This window comes from Pongo pygmaeus, chromosome 5, assembly GCF_028885625.2.
Source record: "Pongo pygmaeus isolate AG05252 chromosome 5, NHGRI_mPonPyg2-v2.0_pri, whole genome shotgun sequence".
NCBI classification, from domain to species: Eukaryota; Metazoa; Chordata; class Mammalia; order Primates; family Hominidae; genus Pongo; species Pongo pygmaeus.
Genome location: NC_072378.2, coordinates 146339945 through 146364629, shown reverse-complemented (window position 1 = coordinate 146364629; position 24685 = coordinate 146339945). Strand labels below are relative to the sequence as shown.

At 34.1% G+C, this 24685-nt stretch overlaps 1 protein-coding gene across 3 annotated transcripts in view; it reads left to right on the top strand.

The window, feature by feature from the left end:
• Positions 1 to 24685, top strand: part of SHPRH (SNF2 histone linker PHD RING helicase) — a 79724-nt gene that overhangs the window by 15155 nt on the left and 39884 nt on the right. For all 3 annotated transcript variants that reach the window (XR_010126798.1, XM_063666728.1, XM_054490300.2), the window contains exons 5-17: positions 952 to 1030; positions 1689 to 1839; positions 2994 to 3102; positions 3699 to 3955; positions 5536 to 6195; positions 7461 to 7712; positions 8530 to 8608; positions 13898 to 14061; positions 14177 to 14433; positions 16157 to 16278; positions 22081 to 22169; positions 23058 to 23150; positions 24496 to 24603. Coding sequence is in view for 2 of the 3 variants with exons in the window: in XM_063666728.1 (XP_063522798.1) it covers positions 952 to 1030; positions 1689 to 1839; positions 2994 to 3102; positions 3699 to 3955; positions 5536 to 6195; positions 7461 to 7712; positions 8530 to 8608; positions 13898 to 14061; positions 14177 to 14433; positions 16157 to 16278; positions 22081 to 22169; positions 23058 to 23150; positions 24496 to 24603 (2420 nt within the window). In the remaining variant the exon portion in view is untranslated. The remainder of the gene's footprint in view (positions 1 to 951; positions 1031 to 1688; positions 1840 to 2993; positions 3103 to 3698; positions 3956 to 5535; positions 6196 to 7460; positions 7713 to 8529; positions 8609 to 13897; positions 14062 to 14176; positions 14434 to 16156; positions 16279 to 22080; positions 22170 to 23057; positions 23151 to 24495; positions 24604 to 24685) is intronic.

Genomic DNA, 24685 nt, shown 5'->3' with positions numbered 1-24685 from the left:
CCATATCTTTGCAATTGTGAATTTGTACTGCAATAAACATGTAAGCATGGGTGACTTTTTGATATAATGACTTGTTTCCCTTTGGGTAGATACCCAGTAGTGTTCTGGAGTGAATGATAGATCTACTTTTAGTTCTTTGAGAAATCTCCGTACTGTTTTCCATAGAGATTGTACTAATTTGCATTCCCATCAGCAGTGTAAAAGCATTCCCTTTTTACTGCCTTCTTGCCAACATCTATAGTTTTTTGAATTTTTAATGGCCATTTTATTCTAGAATATAAAAATATAAAATATCTATTAATCTCTGAAGAAGCCAACTAAAAATTACTTGCTGTTTCATTGGTGGGTAGAGACATGCTACTTATTTGGCAGTTGGTTTAAATAAGTTAAAATATTAAGGAGAAGGCTAGTGGAAGATTCTGGTAGAAACAAACTCAGCACTTCTGAGTTATGGTTTTAGATATTTTTTTCCCAGTTAAGTAAGCCTTTCTTCCCACTCTCAGACCCGTAGAAGAGGTCAGGTCTGATTCGGGTAAATGTATTTAGCCAACTAGCATATGTCTATTGAGTTATTCAAAGACTTCATATAATTTATTGCAAGATTTATTAAAAATAGACGCATTCATCAGGTAGGAGCTGGTTATATGTATTAGTTTTCCTGTTAATTCTCTGTAATCTGCTACACTTTGCTTATCTGTCCTATTATTTACTGATGTGGATTTGTGCCCATAACAAAGAGAGCTAAAGAGTAATATCAGAAGAAAGGAAATAGAGGGACCTTTAGCTTTTTACTCATGTGTTAAGTATGTGGCTTTTCCAGAATGAGATTTCACAAGAATATGGGTATCACTATGCCAGAGTATCCTCACTGTTAACCTATTGTTTTTTTAATGTGATTATCTGACTGAAGGGAAAACAAAAATTTGTTATTATGATTATATTTTTCTTTAGAAAGTGCCCTGCACTTCTTATGGCGAGAGATTGTTACATCTGAGGGTCTGAAACTCTACTATAATCCATATACAGGCTGGTAAGGCAAAATTTTACTTATATGCTTGATTTAAAAAATAAATATAATGAAAAACTGTCTGAGATTGTTAGCATATCTGTAACTTTGACGCTACCTCATGAAGGAATCAAAGGTGAAGTCTTATTAGACATATCTATGGATAGGATAGATTTAGAATTAATAGCACCTGTCATTTTTCAGTAAATGAATTTGGAATAATATTTGGATAATAATAATATTTGGATAAATAAGCACATAAGGTGCTTAGTTATCAAGATTTAAAGAGATTATTATTCAAAGTAAAAATGTTATCTTGTTTATTATGGGGCCAGTTTTATTTTTTCTTAGTAATCATTAAACATCATGAATGAATCAGTAGTTATTGCCCTTTGTATTTTTTTTTTTATTCATAGATTCATAGTCATAGAAAGAAGGCAGACGTGTTCTCTTTTAACTACCACTCATTTCTGCAGAGTTACTTGTCAGCTCAGGCAGTTTTTTTGGTTATCACAGTTCTAATGTTCGTAATCTAAGGTTTGAATTGTTTTGCCCTAAAATATAGTTTCAATAAACTTAGACTTTATGCATTGCTTCCAGTTCTCTTTAGGAAAAGTAATTAGGAACATTGTAATTTGTATTCACATTCCTATGATGTGATTTATCTTGTTTTTTTCCTTAGCATCATTCGTGAGTACCCAAATTCTGGGCCGCAGTTGCTTGGTGGAATTTTAGCAGATGAGATGGGTCTTGGAAAGACAGTGGAGGTTTTGGCTCTGATTCTGACACATACTCGACAAGATGTCAAGCAAGATGCTCTCACTCTTCCCGAGGTAGGAGGGGTATAGTAGGGCTTGCAAGAGCAGGGGACATATGTTCTCGAAAAGCATCGTATGTTGAACATTTGCTTGGCACTGAAGTCAACACTTTCAGTTCACTCTGTGGGTAATGATTTATATTAGTGGTTAGTTAACTTCAGGTGGGCAGAGAGAATGGGATATTTGTGACCCAGAAGGTTTATTTTTTAAGTAATGTTGGTCAACTAGGAAGAGAATTTGTGATCACTTACCAAACTTCCTTATAGTTGGCAGAGAAACTCCTTCACAAAAGTACTGTTGACTCCTCAAATGTTTTGTCACTAATAAAGTCTCCATATTACTACTAAATATTTTTAAGAGCTATTTAAAAATGTTAAACAAATCTCATATATATAAATCTTAGAACCAAATAATTAGAACTTTGTTAAAGAACAAGTAGCTTAGTAGATAGATTGCTAATTGAAACAAACTTCAAGTCCTTGTCCCAAAATACATAATTGTGTTTAAAAATATAAATTGTAGAGTTTACAGAAACAAAGTCCACTAAGGCAAATATAGTATATAGCTCATATTTTCTAGTAATGAAATCTGAAATCAGCCTTTACATTAAATCTTGCTGAAATGAAGTCAGTAGTTAAAGGTATAATTATAATTAATTACCTCTAGGACCCACCAGTCTCGCAGCTTTAGCATTATGTTATCTTTCAGTAGGGTCAAGTTTGCAGAATTAGCCTTTCAGATTTGAGTAGAAAATTAAAAAAAAAAAATGTTTTCTTTGTAGACAAATGACTTGGAATATATTGACTTAACTATCAGTAACTTCTTTCTGAGATTTCTTACTCATTACTATTTTAATTCCAAGTTATTTTCATATTATTATAAATTCAGTGGGTTAATTTTATATTTAAATATACCTTTAAAAGTTAATTTCAGAGGTTCCACACATAACATTTAGGTAATTTAAGATAATATGCACAATTTTTTAAGTGATAGCTAGCTGTAAACTCAGAAATAAAACTGTGTATGTATCTACAGCTATTTGGCCCTTTCTCTTGCAATTTTTTTACAACTGTTTTGCATTTCCATAAAGAAGGAAAGTTAATTTCAATAAGCAATTCAGAATACTGAAAGCAAAACACTGTGTAACTACTGACTGTTGTTTGTATCAGGGAAAAGTGGTGAATTATTTTATTCCATCACATTATTTTGGAGGAAAACTGAAAGAGACAGAAATCCAGAATATCGAATTTGAACCAAAAGAAAAAGTTCAATGCCCTCGTAAGTATGACATCTCTTGAAGGAAATACCTTCTTATAGTGATCTTTGCTAAAGTTCTTGCAATCCTTAGAGATATCTTGTAATTGTTATAAATAATTGTTTTTACAGTTATATATGCTTTTCATAAATGAATTCAATTACAAGTCATAATATCTTAACAAAAGTAAAGATGTATTCTTTTGTTTGACTTGGCCCAGGTAGTTCTTCCTCAGTCTGTTATATTTAAATCTCTTTAGCTTACAGTTTAAACCAGGCTTTATTTATCTTTTAGGAAATGAATGTTTCACATACTAATGGTAGCGTATACTTAAATAATTGTGAGAGTTTTCTTTTATAATTTTGCATGATTGTGTTTTATAGTATTAACAATTCAATATGAGTAATTCTTCCTTCGATTATTTTTATTACAGTAATTTGTTTCTTAATATGCTGAGATACATTTTTATTACATATTTTTTCAAAATGGCACTCTGCTATAATAAATCTTGGATTTTTTTTTTCTTAACTCAGTCCTCATGCAGATTAAGATTAACCAAGTTTTACTTTCTTTTCATTTTAATTATTTTGAGTGATTTAGCATATCCTTTTACATTTAGCTACACGTGTGATGATCCTGACAGCTGTGAAAGAAATGAATGGAAAAAAAGGAGTGTCCATCCTTTCCATCTATAAGTATGTCAGTTCTATATATAGATACGATGTTCAACGGAACAGGAGTCTTTTGAAACGGATGCTGAAATGTTTAATTTTTGAAGGTCTCGTGAAACAGATCAAAGGCCATGGTTTTTCTGGGACTTTTACATTGGGAAAGAATTACAAGGAAGAGGATATATGTGATAAAACAAAAAAGCAGGTAACAGAGCTTAAGTTCAGCTCTGTATTAAGTACACGTATGTGATACCTTACCGAGTACATTGACAGATCCCACCTTGACACTGAAACTGTTACGATCTGAAGATAAAAAACAAAATAGGAAAAGTACTTATATCTGTAACTTCTACTTTCTACTTTGTGGATATAAACTCCATGAGAGTAACTTTACTTTGGCAATCATTAAACCCAGAGAATAATGCTTGGCACATCACAAATACTCAGCTATTTATTGAGTGAATTAAAAAATTAGTTGGCTAAGCGTATTATAGAGTATAAAGCATCTTATGTATTATTTATTTTTATTTTTTTTTTAAGAGACAAGGCGTCTATTGCCCTGGCTAGAATGCAGTGGTCATAGCTAGCTGCAGCCTTGAACTCCTGTGCCAAGCTGTCATCTTGCCTTAGCTTCCCAAGTAGTTATGAGTACAGGCTCATGTCACCATGCCTGGTTAATTCTTGTATTTTTGTAGAGATGGGGTTCTCACTATGTTGCCCAGGCAGGTCTGGAACTTCTAAATTCTCATTTTCTTTATATTATTATCTTATACAATTTCTGCATTTTGTTAGAAAACTGCTTCTGTTGGGCCAGTAATTTCAATTTGCTTTTAGGAAAATAGTTATAATATTCGCAATCATAAATAAAGATTAATGACAACAAGTCAAAATGTGGAGCTACCAGCTTGGCTCCACAAGAAAAAGACAAAAAATTTATTTCCTGGAGTAGGGAGTCTATATTATCCTTGGATAGCATTGAAGACAGCAGTGAACTGTGCTTTTGGTAATCCTGCTACCACCAAAACTAGAAGATTTCCCTCAGTTAATGCCATTGATTACATGTTGTGTCTTAACTCCCCTATTCGACCTCAGCCCTGATATCCCTTGGAGGAAGCTGTCCCTGTTACCTACCTGCCTATCATACTCCCACTATGTTGTACAACCCTCTTAGGTATTCCCATAGCATCATTTTACTTTTTACTGTTCTCACTTTTCCAGTAGACCCCTTTGAGACTGGGGGCCAAATATTGTTCATATTTGAGTCCCTAGCATCTAACACAACTACTGGCACAGAATTGGCATTTAATAAGTAATTGTAAGAGAGGACATATGTAGAAAAGGGAAGGAAAGAAGGAATCCATTTGCTAATTGCAGTAACCAGTGGATTATCTTTTACTTTCTTTGGATGCTATATTTTAGTACTTGGTATTTTTGTAGTTGCCCTAATTTGTATATTTATGTACTCGAAAAGTACTAGTCTTGTATTGATTTAGGCAGACTAAATCATAGTAGGTTAATAACCAAATATCAGTAGCTTCCTTTATCTTTCTAATTTTTCATCTCTCCAAATCTTACACTTGTAGAGCCTTCCTTTTGTTTTGAGATAAAGTGAGGCTCCTTACAGAGAGCAGATTGGAAGCCACTTATCAGGAGTGATTCTCCTCAGGGAATAGGGTAGCAAAGACTGGCTGCTACATAATTATATGAAGTACTTACATAAAATCAGGAGTTTAATTTCAGAAATGCAACTAGTTGAAATCAATTAATTAAATATTTTTTTCATAGGCAGTAGGGAGTCCAAGGAAAATTCAGAAAGAAACTAGAAAATCAGGGAACAAGGACACAGATTCTGAATACTTGCCATCAAACACCTCTGATGATGATGATGATCCTTACTATTATTATTGTAAGTCCAGGAGAAATCGTAGTAAATTGAGGAAAAAGCTTGTTCCATCCACAAAAAAAGGAAAAAGTCAACCATTTATCAATCCTGATTCACAAGGTCACTGTCCAGCTACTAGCGACTCTGGAATAACTGATGTTGCTGTGTCTAAAAGTACATGTATCTCTGAATTCAACCAAGAATATGAAACAGAGGACTGTGCTGAATCTCTAAATCCTGCTGATAGTGATGTACCACCTTCTAATACCATGAGTCCCTTTAACACCTCTGATTACCGCTTTGAGTGCATATGTGGTGAACTTGATCAGATAGATCGTAAGCCTCGCGTTCAGTGCCTGAAGTGTCACCTGTGGCAACATGCAAAGTGTGTGAATTATGATGAGAAAAATCTGAAGATCAAGCCTTTTTACTGCCCCCACTGCCTTGTTGCAATGGAACCAGTGTCAACAAGAGCAACTCTGATCATCTCTCCAAGTTCCATCTGTCACCAGTGGGTGGATGAGATCAACAGGCACGTGAGGTCGTCATCGCTTCGAGTCTTGGTAAGGCCACTTGGACTAAAGAGGGAGAGGAAAATGTAAAGTTTTGCTTCTTCATGATAGTTTCCTAATCTTTGTTTCTTTGTTGTTTATCCTCAAAACTAACTGAATGATTTAATAGTAATGTTAAATCAAAGCTTAAAGAAAAAAATTGAGACTAAGAACTAGAACAGTACAATGTTATTCTTTTCTAACATCAGAATTTACCAGTTAAAGCATTTTGAATATAAAGATGTGAAAACTTTTTAAAAATTCTTGAGTATGTAAATGAGAAATTCTTGGTATAAGCATTTATAGTCTTCAGAGAGAAATGCAATCCAAAGGCAGCACTGTGTAATAGGAGCTACTTATCTGATCTGCCATCTCTTAGCTCCAAAATCATCCTCTAAAGCTTCAGTTACCTCAGCTGTAAAATAAGAATTTACTTATACAGCAAATCTTTATTGACCACTTATTATGTGCCAGGAACTGCTAAGTTTTAAAAATAGTATCCAGTCATTTGTGAAGATATGATTTCGTCAAGTACTGGGCACATAGTAATGTTACTGTTTCCTAATATTAATACCCTTCACTAATTTCATTCTTCCTTCTTTCCATGCAAATGTTACTGAAGGTTTTTATATTTCATCCACTCTACATAGGCATGGAGAATACTGTAATAAGTAAAACAATTTTTACTGTTAAGAATCTCTATTCTGTGTGCGTAGGCAAAGCTTTGAGTCTTAGTTCCATCAGTTTTGAGCAAGTCACTTTATTTTTCTTATGTGTGGGATAGGAATATTAACAACCACCAACAGAATTATTGTTGAAGTTTGGAGATAATGCTTAGCACAGTATCTGAAACATAAAAGGCATTTCATAAATAATAGCTCTTATTGTTCTACTTTTTCATACCATTGTGCTTTCACATATGCTATTGATTCCATCCTCCTACCTACATATAGCCCTTTTCTCTTTTCCACCTATGAGAACCTTTAAGATATACCTCAGGTTTTAACTCCTCTGTGATTTCACCTTCTCCGCTACAGAATTGGTCTTTCCACTGTGATGCTGTCATGTTTACATTTATTACAGTTTGTTGCACATCAGTTATGTAATTCATCTTCCACACTAAAATATGTCTTTCTCCAAATAGGTATGAGATCTGTCTCATAGCATGAATGCTCCTAAGAAAATAGAGAGGACTTAGTAAGGGTATAAATGAGTGAATATTTCATTGCCTTTAGTAAGCCTTTTTGCAATAACTGCCTATATTGATTATTTCCTAGGTATATCAAGGAGTGAAGAAAGATGGCTTTTTACAACCTCATTTTTTGGCAGAACAGGATATAGTTATCATCACCTATGATGTACTGCGTTCAGAATTAAATTATGTCGATATCCCACATAGCAATAGTGAGGATGGGCGTCGCCTACGGAATCAGAAGCGGTATATGGCTATCCCGAGCCCCCTCGTAGCTGTGGAGTGGTGGAGGATCTGCCTTGATGAAGCTCAGATGGTTGAGTGTCCCACAGTAAAAGTGAGAGTTTCTGCAAAATCTTTTGAGGGCTGGGGAAGAAGGGGGAAAAGGAATTAGGGGAACTTGAGTAGCTTAATAGTTTAAGCATAGTTAACCTGTAGTACTGATATTGGTCAAAAGTTTTTTATTAAACAGTATTTGCGCTTTTCTCTTGTGCTTTGAACTACATAACCCTTTGAAATTAGTTTTGTACTCTGTGACTCATTGCTCTATATGAAATATATATTTTTCAGTAAGATGTCTGTTTGTATATGATGCAGATCAAAGTAAACTGTGTTTAGGAACTTCTGTAAGCATTTCTGCTAACTGGGAGCTCATCATGTAGCCTCTGATAGCTTTGAACCAAAGTTGACTTTGACAGTCTTTTAAATCAGAGGCCAAATGGTAACAAAATACTACTTCAGAGGACAGAATTTTGATTCAGCCTTTGAATGTCATATGTCTTTATTCTGTTGTCTTTGGCCAGTCTGTAACCTGAACTGAATGTATGAATCATGTCTATTAGTATATCTGGAGGATAGAGTGATGTAGGGCATGGATCAGTTATTCAGGGGGCTTTTTCATTCTGTACGTATTTGAACTACCCCTCTGTTTTAGGGGACTGCGTGGCAGCCTCCCACTAATGAGAACCACTGTACTGGAAGATGGTCCATTGAATATGACATTCAACATTGAGTGTGATAACTTAAATAAAAGCAGGTACATCTCACCAGAAGTGTAGCTTTTAATGGGCTGTTTTTCATGAGTATGCCTAACTTCTGTGTTCTTTCTGTGGTTTTCTGGATTTCGTTTTTATTTCATTTTTCTCTCTCATCAGGCTGCAGAAATGGCCCAGCGTTTGAGTGGGATTAATCGATGGTGTATCAGTGGCACTCCAGTACAGAGAGGATTAGAGGGTAATGTATGGTTTCCTCACATATTGCATGCATTTGAAAAGCTTCATTTTTTAGAGAGAAAAGTATTGTTATGCTTAACCTTTGCTGCAATCCTTATTGAAGTGATGATTCATGTCTTTATAGTTGACTCCTAATAGTTCCAAGCATTTATCTTTTTAAGTGGAACTCAGGTGATTTTTCTGTTTATGTGTATGAGGACAGATATATATTAAGAGGTCTCATTGCCTTAAGTTGAACCATTATTGTACCTGCCTAAACAGCATAGATACAGGTCTGAATTAAAATTAGAGTTCCAAAGTCATAGGTAGAAAACAAAGAATCTAACCCAAAAAGAAACAAAGGGTGGGTGGGGGGGGGAGAAGCAGAAAAAGAGAGAAAGGGAATTAATTTCAATTAACTGTGTCTATGAAAATGGAGAATATAATTTTTATTGTGTGAACCCAGGAATACTAGGGCCATAATTTTAGTAATTATATAAGTTATTAGTAGCCTTATAATGTCACACTATATGTATTATACCATTATTGTTTGTACCATTCGTTTTCTTGAGCATTTAGATTGTGTCTAGTTTTTTCCTCCTCTCCACACATGCATTGAAATGATCCTTCTACCTTAATCTTATTCAAGATCACAATATCACAGTAGAATGGACACTGCATTTCTAAAACCTTTATTCAAGTTGTGAATATCTAAAATGAAAAGTTTAAATCTTGTTTTATATATTTTCCTAAAAGTTGTTATTAAAGTGTAGTTAAATTACAAAATTTAAACATACTTGGAGTTCTGTAGTAAATATTCATCTTCAAAACTTATCTTTCTGAAAATCCAAGTTTTCGTATGTTTGTTTTCAGCAGTGTAACTCTGCTAAAACAAAAATCTCAGTATCCATTACTTTGACCTTTAAAAGCAGTGTTTTCCAATGATTATTTTTAGGAGGAAAAGGTTTTCTAGTAATATTTTCTAGTATATATTTAAATATTGGCATAACTTAAATGTTACATTTAGATACATATTTATAGAATAATATTAGGTTCAGTAAAGGACCACATTTAGTGGTCTCCTTTCATGTTTGGAAATTGTCGAAATTGTAAATGTTTAGGCGTTAATAAGGTCTAAGATCTTACCCAGCTCGAAAGTTAGCTGAGAGGGTACAGAAAAGAGTACATGACTATCAGAGTTACTTTTTCTCATTTTAATATTGAGAGAGTATGAGCAATAATTTCTTAGTTCCTGGGTCGGTTTTTTTGGAGATATAAGATGTTGGCAAGTGTTTTGAGCACCTGTCACCATTCAACAAATTCCTAATTTTTTAAAAACCAACTTTATTGAGCTATTTGGACTTCATTGAGATATAAATGACATATAATATAACTAAATATTTAAAATACCACATTTGAAAAGTTTTGACATGTATGTGTAGCCATGAATATATTTGCACAATAAGGCAAGTTTCATCATGTTCCAAGTCAGCTCCAAAAGAGCTTTTCCAGACTTTCTAGAATTTTGTCTTTGCCCGTCGCTTCCATATCTCTGTGGTATCTTTATGATTCTTGCAATTAAATGGTTTTTTTCTAGTTGTCACACTAGGAATGTTGGCCTGCTCATGACTTACTATGTTGTATTTGGACATGGAAGTCTCATTTGTTTTCTTTTTGTGCTAAACTAGGGTTTCTCAACATTGGCCATATTGACATTTGGGGCCAGATAATTCTTCTTTGGGATTGTCCTGTATGTTTTAGGTTGTTTAGCTTCTACCCACTAGATGCTGGTAGCACTCCTACAATTCTGACACCCAGAAATGTCTTCAGAAATTGCCAGACTGAAATAATGTCATCTACTTGGAATGTCAAATATGGAAGAACGCTTCCTCACTCCTTCCACTCGCCACACCCTATGTCTACATAATGTATTCATTTGTATAATGTAGAAAGCATTGGCTTTGGGGAATATAAAAACTGGGGTTTACATCCTGACTTATTAGTTGTATGTCCATAAACAAATTCCTTAAACATTTAAGTCCTTATTTTTCTTATCTATAAAATAAGATGTTTTAAAGATGAATTATGATGAAATATACAAAGGATTTAGCACAGTACCTAACAAATATTAAATATTCAATGAATGATAGCTGCTTCTACTTCTGCTTTTGTTTTTATTTTCCATTTATATAGTCATTTATTTATTTTAGTGTTTTCGAAAGTATTGACTTTAACAAGTACTTTGTGATGCATTTATTATTTCATTTATTATTATTTATGTATTTGATTTATTTCTTTGTGAGGTAGGATAGAATCTCAGTCAGATTTTTGCTGTTAGGATACCACAGACTGGATAAGTACAAAGAAGGGAAGTCTGTTTAACTCACAATTCTAGAGGCTGGCACATCTAAAAGCATGACACTGGCAACCGGCAAGGATCATCTCATGGTGGAAGGTGGAAGGGAGTACATGAGATAGAGAGAAGCACCAGGGGCTGGACTCGCGTTATAACAACCAACCCTTGAGATAACTAACCCGCTCCCGCAATAATGACATTAATCCACTCATGAGGGTTCCACCCTCATGACTGAGTCACATATAATTAGGCCCACCTCCTAATATTATTCACTGAGTTTAAGCTTCTAACACATGAACTTTTGGGGGATACATTCAAACCATAGCAGATGATGAGCAAAAGTACATACGATCCCTTATCTATTGAGCTTACAGCTTAGAGGAGAACATATGCTTCTTAAAATATTTCTTAAATACTTAGATAAATATTAAATTGCAATTGAGATAACTTTCACAAATTAAAAAAAGGAAAATTCTAACTATAACAGATTTCATTAAAAAAATAATTTGTTCTATAACATCATAAAATTGGGATGCTGACAACTGAGCTGTGATCTGAAACATTAACATGAGCTAGGTAAAGAGGAAAAGGAAAAGTCCTCTATTGTACAGGAAACAGAAAATATTAATGTAAATAGATCATGTGGCAGAAATAGCGTGGCTAGAATGTAAAGAGCTAGGGAGATGATGGTGGATAGACTAGGTAGGTAGAGATGGGACCATGGAGGATGTTATTAGCCTTGTTAAAGAATTTTATTTTTTTTCTTAAGAGTAGTAGGAGCTATTGAAACGATTTAAACAAAGTGGTTGGGGGTCGTTTTGTGGTTAGATTTGTATTTCAAAAGATCACTCTAGTTGCAGTGTGGAGAGTGGTTTAGAAAAGGGTAAGAGTGGATGTTAGGATATTGATTGTCTATAAGAAGTAATCTAGGCAAGTGGTGCTGGCACTTTTGATTTGGACTAGGTTTGTCCTAAAGATACAGAAAAAAGTGGATAAAGGCAAAATTAACAAGCCTCAGTGACAGATCAGGAGATACCAAGATTTCTGACTTGCATAAATCCATGAATGGTGACTGGTTTCCCCAGTGAATACTACCAGAAAAGAAGCATGGGCCAGTGGCTCACACTTGTAATCCCACCACTTTGGGAGGCTGAGGCGGGTGGATCATCTGAGGTCAGGAGTTTGAGACCAGCCTGGCCAACATGATGAAGCTTCGTCTCTACTAAAAATACAAAAATTAGCTGGACATGGTGGCAGGCGCCTGTAATCCCAGCTAGTCGGGAGGCTGAGGCAGGAGAATCGCTTGAACCTGGGAGGCAGAAGTTGCAGTGAGCTGAGATTGCACCATTGCCCTCCAGCCTGGGCGACAGAGCAAGACTCTGTCTCAAAAAAAAAAAAAAAAAAAAAAAAAAAAAATGAAGCATGTGTGTGCAAAAAGATTATGAATTTGAGATTTCGGCAAGTTGAGTTTGAGACGGCTTTGGGACCTCAAAAAAGAGGTAACATACAGCAATTGAATTGATTTGAGCTAAAAATATAAATCTGTGGACCTTTGCATAGCAGTGATGCATTGGTTCTTTCAGATGTTGCTAACTCCCAGCAACCATCAAGGTAACTTAATTCAATCTAAATATTTGTTGATCATCTTCAGAATAAGTGTTGTAGGTGTGGGAAGGATATTTTTATTATTATTTTATGGCTTATGAAGAGAATATATGCCCATTGTGAAAAAATTTGAACTGTACATAAAAGTATAAAGAAAATTACAAGCCGGACATGGTGGCTTACACCTGTAATCCCAGCACTTTGGGAGGCTGAGGTAGGAGCATCACTTGAGCCCAGGAGTTCGAGATCAGCCTGGGCAACATAGGGAAGCCCTGTCTCTACAGAAAATAAAAAAATTAGCCAGGCATGGTGGCACACACCTATGATCTCAGCTACTCAGGAGGCTGAGGTAGGATCCCTTGAGCCCAGGAGGTTGAGGCTGCAGTGAGCTAAGATGGTGCCACTGCACTCAAGCCTGCGCAACAGCAAGACCTTGTCTCAAAAAAACAAAAAGAAAATTACAAAATTACACTCATAGTCTTCATTTGAAGATCTTTTCTATATAGATGTTTATATATTTGAGCTTATTCTGCATGCACAATTTTATATTCTTTTTTTTCCCACTTAACGTCATATCCAAAGCAGTTTTTCCAAAGTCCTCACAAATAAATATATGGAAAATTGTTTAGGGTATGTTAAGTGGGCAGGTGGAGGGGAATAGAATGTAAAATTGAGTGTGCCCAGTAAAGAGATAAACAAGAAGTCCTATGCTCTAAAGCTAACAAATACAAGGCATGCTGAATCAGAAAAGAAAAATAGTTCTATTTTGTGGGATTACCATAATTTATTTATTTGAGTCATTTTTCTACATATTGTTGCTATGAATATCACTGTGTAAGTAAATCTTATCTATATTTTTATTACTCTCTTAGGCTTCTTTTCTAAGAGAATTATTAGATAAAAGGTATGAGGAATATTGCATCAGAGAATATTCTTCATGTCATCTGTGTGATTAGAAATTCTTTTTTCCAATCCAACAAATCTTGCATCTATTGGTTTCAGAGCATGGTATTTCTTACATATGTCTTACCAAGTACATTCAGTTGAGTGGTTTTTTGGTTTAACTTCTGATAACAATTTCAGATTTTTGAATTAAGTATAAGCTTTGTGTAATGAATGGTTGCATAAACCTAACATTATTTTAGCACCTAGCACAAAACCTAGGGCAGAATAGATGCTCAATAAATATAAATGGAATTGGAATTGAATTTCAGATTTAAGAGCCTATACATCCTGTATTTTAATTCATGGAAAGTTCTATGTGCTGTGTAATGTCTGTAGAAACGCTTCTGCAAACTGGTAATGAAGTAATAGAGTTATCCTCAATGTACTTTATTTTTTTCTTTTCAGATCTTTTTGGGTTAGTGGTCTTTCTTGGTATTGAACCTTACTGTGTCAAACACTGGTGGGTTCGACTTCTCTATCGGCCTTACTGCAAGAAGAATCCTCAGCATCTCTACAGCTTTATTGCCAAGATACTGTGGAGGTCTGCAAAGAAAGATGTGATTGACCAAGTCAGTACAATAAGTTTTTATTGATAAAAGTACTATAAGAGAAAAGAAACAATTGGGATGGAAAGTTAAATTTTTAGATGACATCTTTTTTTTTTTTTTCTGCTCCTTTTCACAGATCCAAATACCACCACAAACCGAAGAAATACACTGGCTCCACTTTTCTCCAGTGGAAAGGCATTTCTATCACCGTCAGCATGAGGTGTGCTGCCAGGATGCGGTGGTAAAACTCAGGAAGATTTCTGACTGGGCTCTGAAGCTCAGCAGCCTGGACAGAAGGACTGTCACCTCTATCCTGTATCCATTGCTGAGGCTCAGACAGGCCTGCTGTCACCCACAGGCTGTTCGTGGAGAGTTCTTGCCACTCCAAAAAAGGTTTTATTATCAACTTTTTTTTAATTGCAGTTGATATATCATAATAGACAATATTTCTGGCCCACAGTTTCATTCAGAGACATGTAACTGAGTTGTCAGTTATTTTTAATGGTGTAGAGGGTTTTCTTTGGTATGGAACCTCATTTGCAATGGAGAATTACCAAAATTATTTTCATGGTTTTGAGCATTTCTCTTTTGCAGTGGGTTTGGTTTTTTGTTGTTGTCATTTGTTTTTTTTTTGTTTTGAGACAGGGTCTCACTCTTTCCCAGGCTGGAGTGCAGTGGTGTGATCATAGCTCACAGTGGCAGCCTCAAATTCCTGGGCTCAAGTGATCCTCCTGCCTCAGCCTCTCAAGTAGCTAAGACTACAAGTGTACACTACTACAGCCAGCTACTTTTTTATTTTATTTTATTTTATTTTATTTTATTTTTTGAGATGGAGTTTCACTCTTGTTGCCCAGGCTAGAGTGCAGTGGCACAATCTCAGCTCACTGCAATCTCTGCCTCCTGAGTTCCAGCAATTCTCCTGCCCCACCCCTCCAAGTACCTGGGATTAGAGACATGTGCTACCACGCCTGGCTAATTTTGTATTTTTAGTAGAGACGGGGTTTCATCATGTTGGTCAGGCTGGTCTTGAACTCCTGACCTCAGGTAATCCACCCCCCTCAGCCTCGTGCTGGGATTACAGGCGTGAGCCACCACGCCCGGCCTGTTTTATGTTTTTGTAGATACAGGGCCTCGCTATGTTGCCTGAGCTGATCCTGAACACCTGGCCCCAAGCAGTGCTCCTGTCTCACCCTCTCAAACTGTTGGGATGACAGGCATGAACCACCACACCTGGCCTTGAACACTTCTTTTAAAATTAGGATTATTGTTGAGGTTTTTTTTAAATTATTATTTTGTTATTTAGGGTTTTGGCTGTACTCCAGATATGAAAGGCTTTTGCTCTTACTTTATTTCATAGTTCCCACATCAGGGAATTAGATTACCATTAAATATTTTCTATCTCTCTGATTATTCCTTCTGAGAACATTAAGAAATTTGTGTTCATAATACTCTATCGTCCCAGAAGGTTTTTGTGAATCAGACTGCAACTCAGGAACTGGCCTTTGGCTATAAGAGATAGAAAGAGGATTCAGTTTTGTCTTTGCTTTTAAGCAGGTTATAGACAAATAAGGGAAATGATGAAAATTATAGTTTTCTAAAATATGAAGTGAACATGGTAAATTTCAAAAGATATACGAACAAATTGCTGTGTACAGTTAGAGTCCGAAAACAATTTATATATGAATGGTTAAGGTTAGACAGCCCTTTGAAGGAATGGCATTTAACCATAGAGGATCTTCATTTTTTACTGATTAAAAAAATATTCAGGCTCAAAGAGGTTTTCTAATTAAGTTGCAGTGCTGGGATTCAGAGTCAGTCTTACATTTTAATACCTGTAATGTTTCAAATATGTCATGCTGTACTTTATACTTGAGGAAGATTTTTCTAGTTTCGTTCTCCCTTTACTGAAATGGGAAAAACTTAAAGAAAGATGTGATCAAATAAAGGTAGTTATGTGGGAAAAAATAATGGTAAAAATTGAGGCGAAAAAAAATGCTAGAGATACCACAAAAACTGCGAATCTCATACACTCTTGATCATGTGTGATGTAACACTCCCACTGAAGTAACACTTGGGATTTTCTTTATAGTTTTGAACAGTCTACCTTTTCTTTTAGCACCATGACAATGGAAGAGCTGCTGACATCTTTGCAGAAGAAATGTGGAACTGAATGTGAAGAAGCACATCGACAGCTAGTTTGTGCTCTCAATGGCTTAGCAGGCATTCATATTATTAAAGGTAGAAGGTGATTGCTTTGTTATCTCTGATTCTTCCAGACACTTCCTGAGGAAGGTTAATTATAGAAAAAATAGATTTTGATTTTGATTTTGGGGGGGGTGGATTTTTCTCCCAAAAAGATACTCTCACACACTACTGAATATAGTTTAAATAGGTTCAACTTAATAGAGAGCAGTTTGGTAGAACGTTTCGAAAACCTTCAGAGTTTACATATGATTTAACCAAACATTTCCATTTTTAGTTCTTTTTTAAGGAAATGAGGATACACAGATTTCTCTTTAAGTTGTTAATCTTAGACTTTAATAGTTTAATAGTAAACAACTGTAAACAGTCAAAATGATTAGAAATAGAAAAATGGTTAAATTTTGACACATTAAAGGAATTATTGTTCATTGATTTAAAAATAATAGTTTGTGGGATCATTTTTTCAGCAAATATTTGTGTGCCACACCTGATCTAGGTTACGATGATATGGTAAATAAAGTAACTCTCTGATCTTGCAGACTTTAAATTCTTACAGAGGGTGACAAGTACACACACACCCTCCCACACACACACAGAATGTATATGTGTAAAGTTATAGTGTTATATATTATGCACAAAATTAAAGCAGGTTAGAAAGAGCATCTTATATTTACATGGAAGAGTATTAGTGGCTTCTCCATCTCTCACGGATCACTTTTTTTGCATTAGGTCTAATATGTTACAAACTGTCATTTTGTATATTTTGCCTGTTATTGTAGTTTTTACAGGAAAGAGTAAATCCATTGTCTGTTACTCCATCTTGGCTGGAAGCAAAGTTATATAACTGGCACTTTTAATAGGCACCATATAGACACACCTTTCCATATAAATATGACAAACATTAAAACTGTATTCCATAGGTTCAAGAGTAAAGATGAAACATGTTAAGTAGAAACATCAAAAACATGCAATCAAACTTCCGGAAATCAAAATTTCAATGTCTAATATAGAAAATTCACTTAATAAATAGAAGATTAGACACTGCCTAAGAAAAAAATCAATAAAGTCAACGTATAGAATAGCGATAGAAACTCTCCAACATGAAAAACAAAGGAAGAAGACCAAAAATCTTGAAAAGAGCCTCAGTGAGGTTGTGGACAACTTCACATGGCCTAATATAAATGTGTTGGAGTCCCCAAAGGAAAAAAAAAAGAAATACATTGTGGGTTTTATATCATGTAAATGTACAATGTGCAAAAGCAATAATACAAAGTCTGTGTGGGGAGACGTGGATGTATAATATTGTAAGATTATTATCCTATATTTGAAGAGGTATAATATTATATGAAGGTAGACTGTGACAAGGCAAAGAATGTGCACCCTACAGCCACCACTTCAACATACAACAAGGAGTTAGAGGTAATAATCCAAAAGAATAGATAAAAAGAAAAAATAAAAAATCAGGCCAGGCACGGTGGCTCGTGCCTATAATCCCAGTACTTTGGGAAGCCGAGGCAGGCAGATCACAAGGTTAGGAGATCAAGACCATCCTGGCCAACATGGTGGAACCCTGTCTCTACTAAAAGTACAAAAATTAGCTGGGTGTGGTGGCATGCGCCTGTAGTCCCAGCTACATGGGAAGCTGAGACAGGAGAATCACTTGAACCCCGGAGGCGGAGGTTGCAGTGAGCTGAGATTGCACCACTGCACCCCAGCCTGGGCTACAGAGCGGGTCTCCGTCTCAAAAATAATAATACTAAATAAATAAATAATAATAAATAAAAAATCTTCAAAAAAAAAAGGAAAAAAGGGTGCAAAAAACAAATGAGATGATTAGAAAACAAACAGCAAGATGGTAGATTTAAAAACAAGCTTATCAGTGATCAAATAAACTAATGGTCTAAATATCCCAATTAAGAGGCCTGGATTGTCAGACTGGATTAAAAACAAACAATAACCATCAATATGTTCTCTATAAGAAACCTACTTTATATTTAAAGATGCAAATGTAAGAGGATGAAAAAAGATATGTTAACACTAATCAAAAGAACGATAAAGCCACTATATTTCTATGAAGTAAAATAGATTTCTTATTAATACTGCCTGCTAACTGATTGTACCACTGGAACTTCTAAAGTAGATTTCAGAGCAAAGAATATTACCAAAGATAAAGGGTGTTACTTTATCACTAGAGAAAAAAATTCTAAATATTAATGTACCTAAAACAAGAGTTTCAAAATAAATACTAAAAACTGATAGAATTATAATGAGAAATAAACAAGTGCGTAATTATTGTCAGAGATTTCTACATCCCTCTCTCAGTTATGTATAGAATAAGTAAAAAATAAGTGAGGGCATACATAGTTCAAACACCACTGTCAACCAGTTGACCTAATCAGTGTTTATTGACTACCCAACCAAAGAGGAATATACATTGTTTTCAAGTACACATTATTAAATGTATATGAAGATAGGGCATATTCTGGGCTGTAAAACAAGGCGGTAAATTTCAAAGGATTCATGCTTGCAGAGTGTGTTCTGTGCCCACAGTGGTAGATACCAATAACAGGAGGAAAACTGGAAAGTCCCCAAATGCTGTGAAATTAAATAACACACTTCTAAACCTTTGGGTTAAAAAATAAAAGGGAAAGTAGGAGATACTTTGAAGTGAATAAAAATGAAATATTAAAATTTGTGGGATGCAGCAAATCAGTTATTAAAAAGAAATTCATAGCATTAAACATGTACTAGAAAAGAAAAAAGTTTCATATCGGAGACTTCAGCTGTTACCTTAAGAAATTTAAAAAAAAGAGCAAATGAAGTACAAATAAATCAGTTGCCCAAAGAAATGTGTGCTTTTTGTAGAATATAAGTAAATATTCTTACATTAAGCCTCTTTGAGTAGCCCCTCTGTAGTTGTTAGCTCTTTAGCATAATAGAACCAGAAATGAAAAGTGTCTCTTATTGTGCTAGATACTTGGGTAGAGTTATAAGGATTCTCAGAAGCTGAGTAGAAATAGCTCTAGACAAGAACTGAATAGGATGGGCCTTCTTACATGCTGCAGTTGGAACCCTGTGAAATGGTATATATTGTTCAAGATTTCCGAACTTCAGTGTCTTTGTCAATAAAATATTACAGGTGCTTTACTTACCTCAACTATTGTTCTTAATACAAAATGTGGAAGCACATTGAAAACTTTAAAAACATAGAGATGAAGAATGATGTTATTGATTATGCTAATATGAAGGTTACCTCAGATTCTTACCACTTTCAAGCTGCTCACAATGTAAATCCTGTTATCAATATCTAATAGAAAAGGGCCTATTATTATATATTCCTGTTAAATTGTTAACATATAGTACACGTAACTTTGTGTGCAGATCTTCCCTCTAGGGCATTCCCTACAAAGTCCTCAATTCAGCTAGCAGCGTATTGTTGATTATTAAGAGAAATCCCCCACCACAAAGTCCATTAATAGAGGATATGTTCCTTCTGAATTGTAATTTTCAACTTAATTGTAATAGATTTGCTGCTTTTAGTTTTTATTAACTTCATAGTGGTGTGTTAAACAATATTCATTTTTTAAAGTAACATTACATATATAACTTACATAAATTAGATTCTTCTAATGCGAAGATCAGACAGTGAAGGTCTGACTTTTAAAAGAAATCTAAAATTAATTTCAAACTCTAAAAAGATTTGATTATATTATATGTAAATAAATACGAATGATACATTAATACATATTCTGAGATTCTCCTTGACTGGTATGAAACACATTTTATTATTCCAATTTTGATCATTGTTTTTTCTGCAGATGATTTTTGGAGAAAATTAGCTTGACAATATCAAATCCACCACAGTTTACTTAGAAATGTTAGCGCCATCAAGTGGCTGGGAATGGGTATTTCTAAATTTGACTTAAACCTTTATAACATTGAATGTGGGTTTTTTTTTTATCTTCCTCAGAAAGCATGTCTTTTTAAAAATAAACATGAAAAACCAGGTATTATAGTGAATAGATCAAATTCAGCTGCTTTACATTATAGTTTAATCACTATACCTTCTTTAAAAGGTATGGTAATTATGAAGAGAAAATTGTTAAATGAATTATTCGCTATAAATGGTAGTATAAATACTGATAGAATTCATAATGTCCTTTGAAAAGCTTTAATCAAGACTCTTAACTAAAAAAAGAGAACTTACTGTGAAGATAATTGAATGTTAATGCCTACGTTATAAAGTAACTTTATTATTGTGAAAATAATCTTCTCCCTTATTTAAAGGGCATAGAAATTGGCTGACTACAGTTCTTTGATAATGTGTGTTTTAGAAAGCTTTGTATTAGCTAACTAATAGAACTAGATATAAAGCAATGGTATAAGAGCTATTGTTCCAAAAATTTATTTTAAATTAGGTGTTTTGCACAACACTGAATATACATAATGCCACTGAACTACACACTTAAAAAGGACTGAGATGGTAAATTTTATGTATATTTTACCAAAATTAAGATATGTATGTAAACTTATATATGAGCTAAAAAAAGAACCAACTTCAAAATTTACAAAGGTTTGCATATATATATATCTCACTGTAACTATGAACATGGTCCTAATTACATAATATTCATAAAACCAGCTTGAAGTCTTTTTTTAAAAGAAAGTATGTGTGATACTTAGGAAAAAAACTTTGTCAGCAAATAAAAGCTAGAACATCTCTGTACCTTTTTTTGGTATGGATTGCATGGTTTCGCCAGTGTTAGATTTTTACTTTAATAGTATTTATAATTTACCTGTCTTGAATTTTACAAGCAGCAATTAAGATAGATTCTATTGTTCAAGCCATTAAAAATGTTATTGAGGTATCATCAAACTTTCTGTGTAAAGAAGCAGATAATACATAGGCATTGCAAGCCGTAAGATCTCTGCGCAGCTATCAGCTTGGCTGTTGTAGTACAACAGCAGCCACAGGAAGTATAAAAACAAATGAGCAGAGCTAGGTTCTAATAAAACTATGGACCCTGAAATTTAATTTTCACATGTCACGAAATTTTTTTTTGAATTTTTTTTCAACTATTTAAAAATGTAAAATTCATTCTAAGCTGATGCGCCCAACAGATAGGCAGAGGGTAGAAATGACCCATGGGCCATACTTTGCCAGCCTGTGCTTTAATCGATACTTTTTGAATTGCTTTATTGGAGTGAGGTGCTAATTATGAACAGTAGAAAACAGCATACATCTCAGACTATGATTTGTGTGACCAGAAGAAGAGGGAGATCCCTGAGTTTCTGACATGAAGTTTTTAATTGCAAATTATTTCACCTAATACCAAGAACAATAATAGCTACCAAGAATAGTATATTTTTCTGATCATTATGTATAGGTTGGTCGGAGTCTCTTAAATTTTTTTTTAATAAATAATCTATAATTACTTTAAGTTTATCCTTAATTTCAAACATCATAATGACTACTGCTGGCCACCCTTTAACTTCAGCAATGGGAAATTTTTTTGTCTAAATTAAAAGTTTATCCAATAGCATAATCTCAAAACATTAAAAACAGATTTGATTATAAACATATTTCAGTATAATTTTAAAACATTATAAATGTAATATAAGAACATTATATTCCATGGAATTAAAAAAGGAACTGTACTCAGCCTTTTTTAAAACTTGGGCAATCATATTAATACTAAGTCAAATTTCTTTACTTAAAAAAATAGTTATAATCATTACATTTTATTTTGACAGTATTCTTAAATAATGGACAACTAGATGACATTGGGAGCTAAATATGTGACTCTCGTATGCTTTAAATACATTTTAATTCTTTAGGTGAGTATGCCTTGGCAGCAGAATTGTACAGAGAAGTGTTGCGCTCTTCGGAGGAACACAAAGGAAAACTCAAAACTGATTCACTTCAAGTAAGTAAAGACTAAACAGTTTCATAGGTATTCTGTTTGTTTTTTTAACAAAATAATTTTTCTGAATGTTTAAGAGGATAAATGGTAACAAACGGTCATAATCACTGGGTGAAACTTGGGATTCAGTCTTCTCAATAAGCATTTTAGGTGATTTGTATGTACACTAACATTTGAGAATCACTACTATTCCATTCAGGGAAGTTTTGGGCACAAGCCTGACAAGGTAAGTCTATATAAGCTAGAGTTAAAAATAGCTCAAAGTACTTGTACTTCCAAGAGTAGGTCAGTTTTATCACTTTTATATATGAATATCAACATATTTATTCACATGGTTTTCATTAAAAAGAAAAGGAACTAAGCAATAAAACCTAATGATAATTTTTAGAGGTCTTTAGGGAGATTTGGATATTTTAATTATAACACTTATTTCTCTTTCCCTTCTTGGATCTGTCATTGAGTCATATAGACAACGCTCTCTAGCTAAATAAGAAGTAGAGGTGGGTTTATTAATTTTGGCAAATTTAGGTTTGAGTCCCAGGTAAGATGTCATTACCATTCAGAATATTGACCTTGGGACTGACTAACATGTTCACAAGTACCAAAGTGGATATTTAGAGGAACGTATGGAAAAGTGGAGGGAGAGGAAAAATTAAATATAAATCTGATATTCTGCATGGATAAGGGTTACAAAAGGCAGGTCCTAGACCTGAATACCCTGCTCTTGAGTAAAGAAAACAAAGTAGTAGTACTCAGATTGTTTTATAGGAAAAGTATTTGTTGATATGATCTTAATGTGGTGTTAGTATTCTGTGTGCCATATTAATATTAGGTTCTCTTCAGAGTCTTCTGCATTTACTGTCATAATTATTGCCTTTGATATGTTTGTAGAGACTTCATGCTACCCATAACTTGATGGAATTGTTGATAGCCAGGCACCCAGGGATACCACCTACCTTGCGTGATGGCCGACTTGAGGAAGAGGTAATTATTTTTTTCATTCTGTCTATAAAAGTATATTTTCTTCAAACTTTATGCTCCATATAGTTGATATATCCTAGGACATACAACACATAAATAAATGTAATCATGTTTTCCTGTTACTTTGATGTTTCAAATTTTGTTGTGATTTTGGGTAGCAGAGAATGGCAGCAGTATGTATTATTTGGCTTCTCTGCTGATCTACCTGCAGTTATGTGATAAATGCTTGTTGTAGATATGGCTGTTGGTAGCCAACAGAATGGGATGTAAATAAATGAGTTTTAAAAAGGAAACTTCGATCTCATGGCAGATTACAAAAGATGTAGCTTAGTAAATATACAAACTTTTGCACTTTCTCCACATTTCTGTGTATTTTTTAAAGGGGTAAATAAAGTCAAATTTTTGGTGGTAGTTCTCTCAAAGAAGTTTCCTCTACAAAAAGTGTTGCCTCTTTTTGAAAAGAATGACATTGAAAAAGTGATATTATAAATTATTTTACTATAAATTGTTAATAGCTTATTATGCAGATTCTTCCAGGGATTTTTGCTGTTGTTAAATATTAAAGAGCTAAAATCAAAAGAGTAGGTATGTTTGAAATGTATCGAACCTATAAGTAGAGCCTTTATTTGAGTCAACAGGATAAAAAATGAGATTATATAAATACGCACAGCCTTTTTGCACTGGTTGTTTTGGGGGCGGAGGTGCCCTGGTAAACTATTTTAATTAACAAAACTTTTATATATTCAAGAGTAGAGAGTGATGTTTTGATATATGTAGACACTAGAATAGCTAAATCAAACTAACATATCGATTACCTCTTTATTTTTATTGTGTGTGTGTGTGTGTGTGTGTAGTGAGAACATTTAAAATCTACTTTCTTAGGGCTTCAGCATATGAATTTTGGGGAAACAAAATTCAGTTCCTAACACCTGTATTACTGTATATTCTCAAGGATTATTTTTAAACTGCAGTAACTGAGAAATTTTAATAACTAAATTAGCCAAATTTTAGAAAGGTGTCTTTGCTTTGCCTATCATTTGAAATATTACTGTTCTTTTTATCCCCTCTTTGCTTATTCTAACTAAAAAAAAAAATTTAAATAAAAATTTGGCAAACAAATCTTTGGTGTTTCTTAAATTTTGTTACTTGCACAGGTAAATTTTGTTAACTTCCATATATAAGGAATTTTTAGCATGACTTTTATGTTCTCTACAGTATACTTATACTTTTATGTTTAAATGCAGTTAAGTAGCTTTAAATGTATAAAATGACCCATTCTTCTTGAAACATCATACTGAATTATATTCTAGATTGGGAGTGAAAGTTTATATTCTCTGTTTCAACACAGGCCAAACAGCTGCGAGAGCACTATATGAGCAAATGTAATACAGAAGTTGCTGAAGCCCAGCAAGCTTTATATCCTGTGCAGCAGACCATCCATGAGCTTCAAAGAAAGGTACGCCAAAATGCAGTGTTTCTTACTTGTATTTGCCTCCAGATACCATTTTGAGTTTTGGTTTTTTGGTGGGGAGAAACTT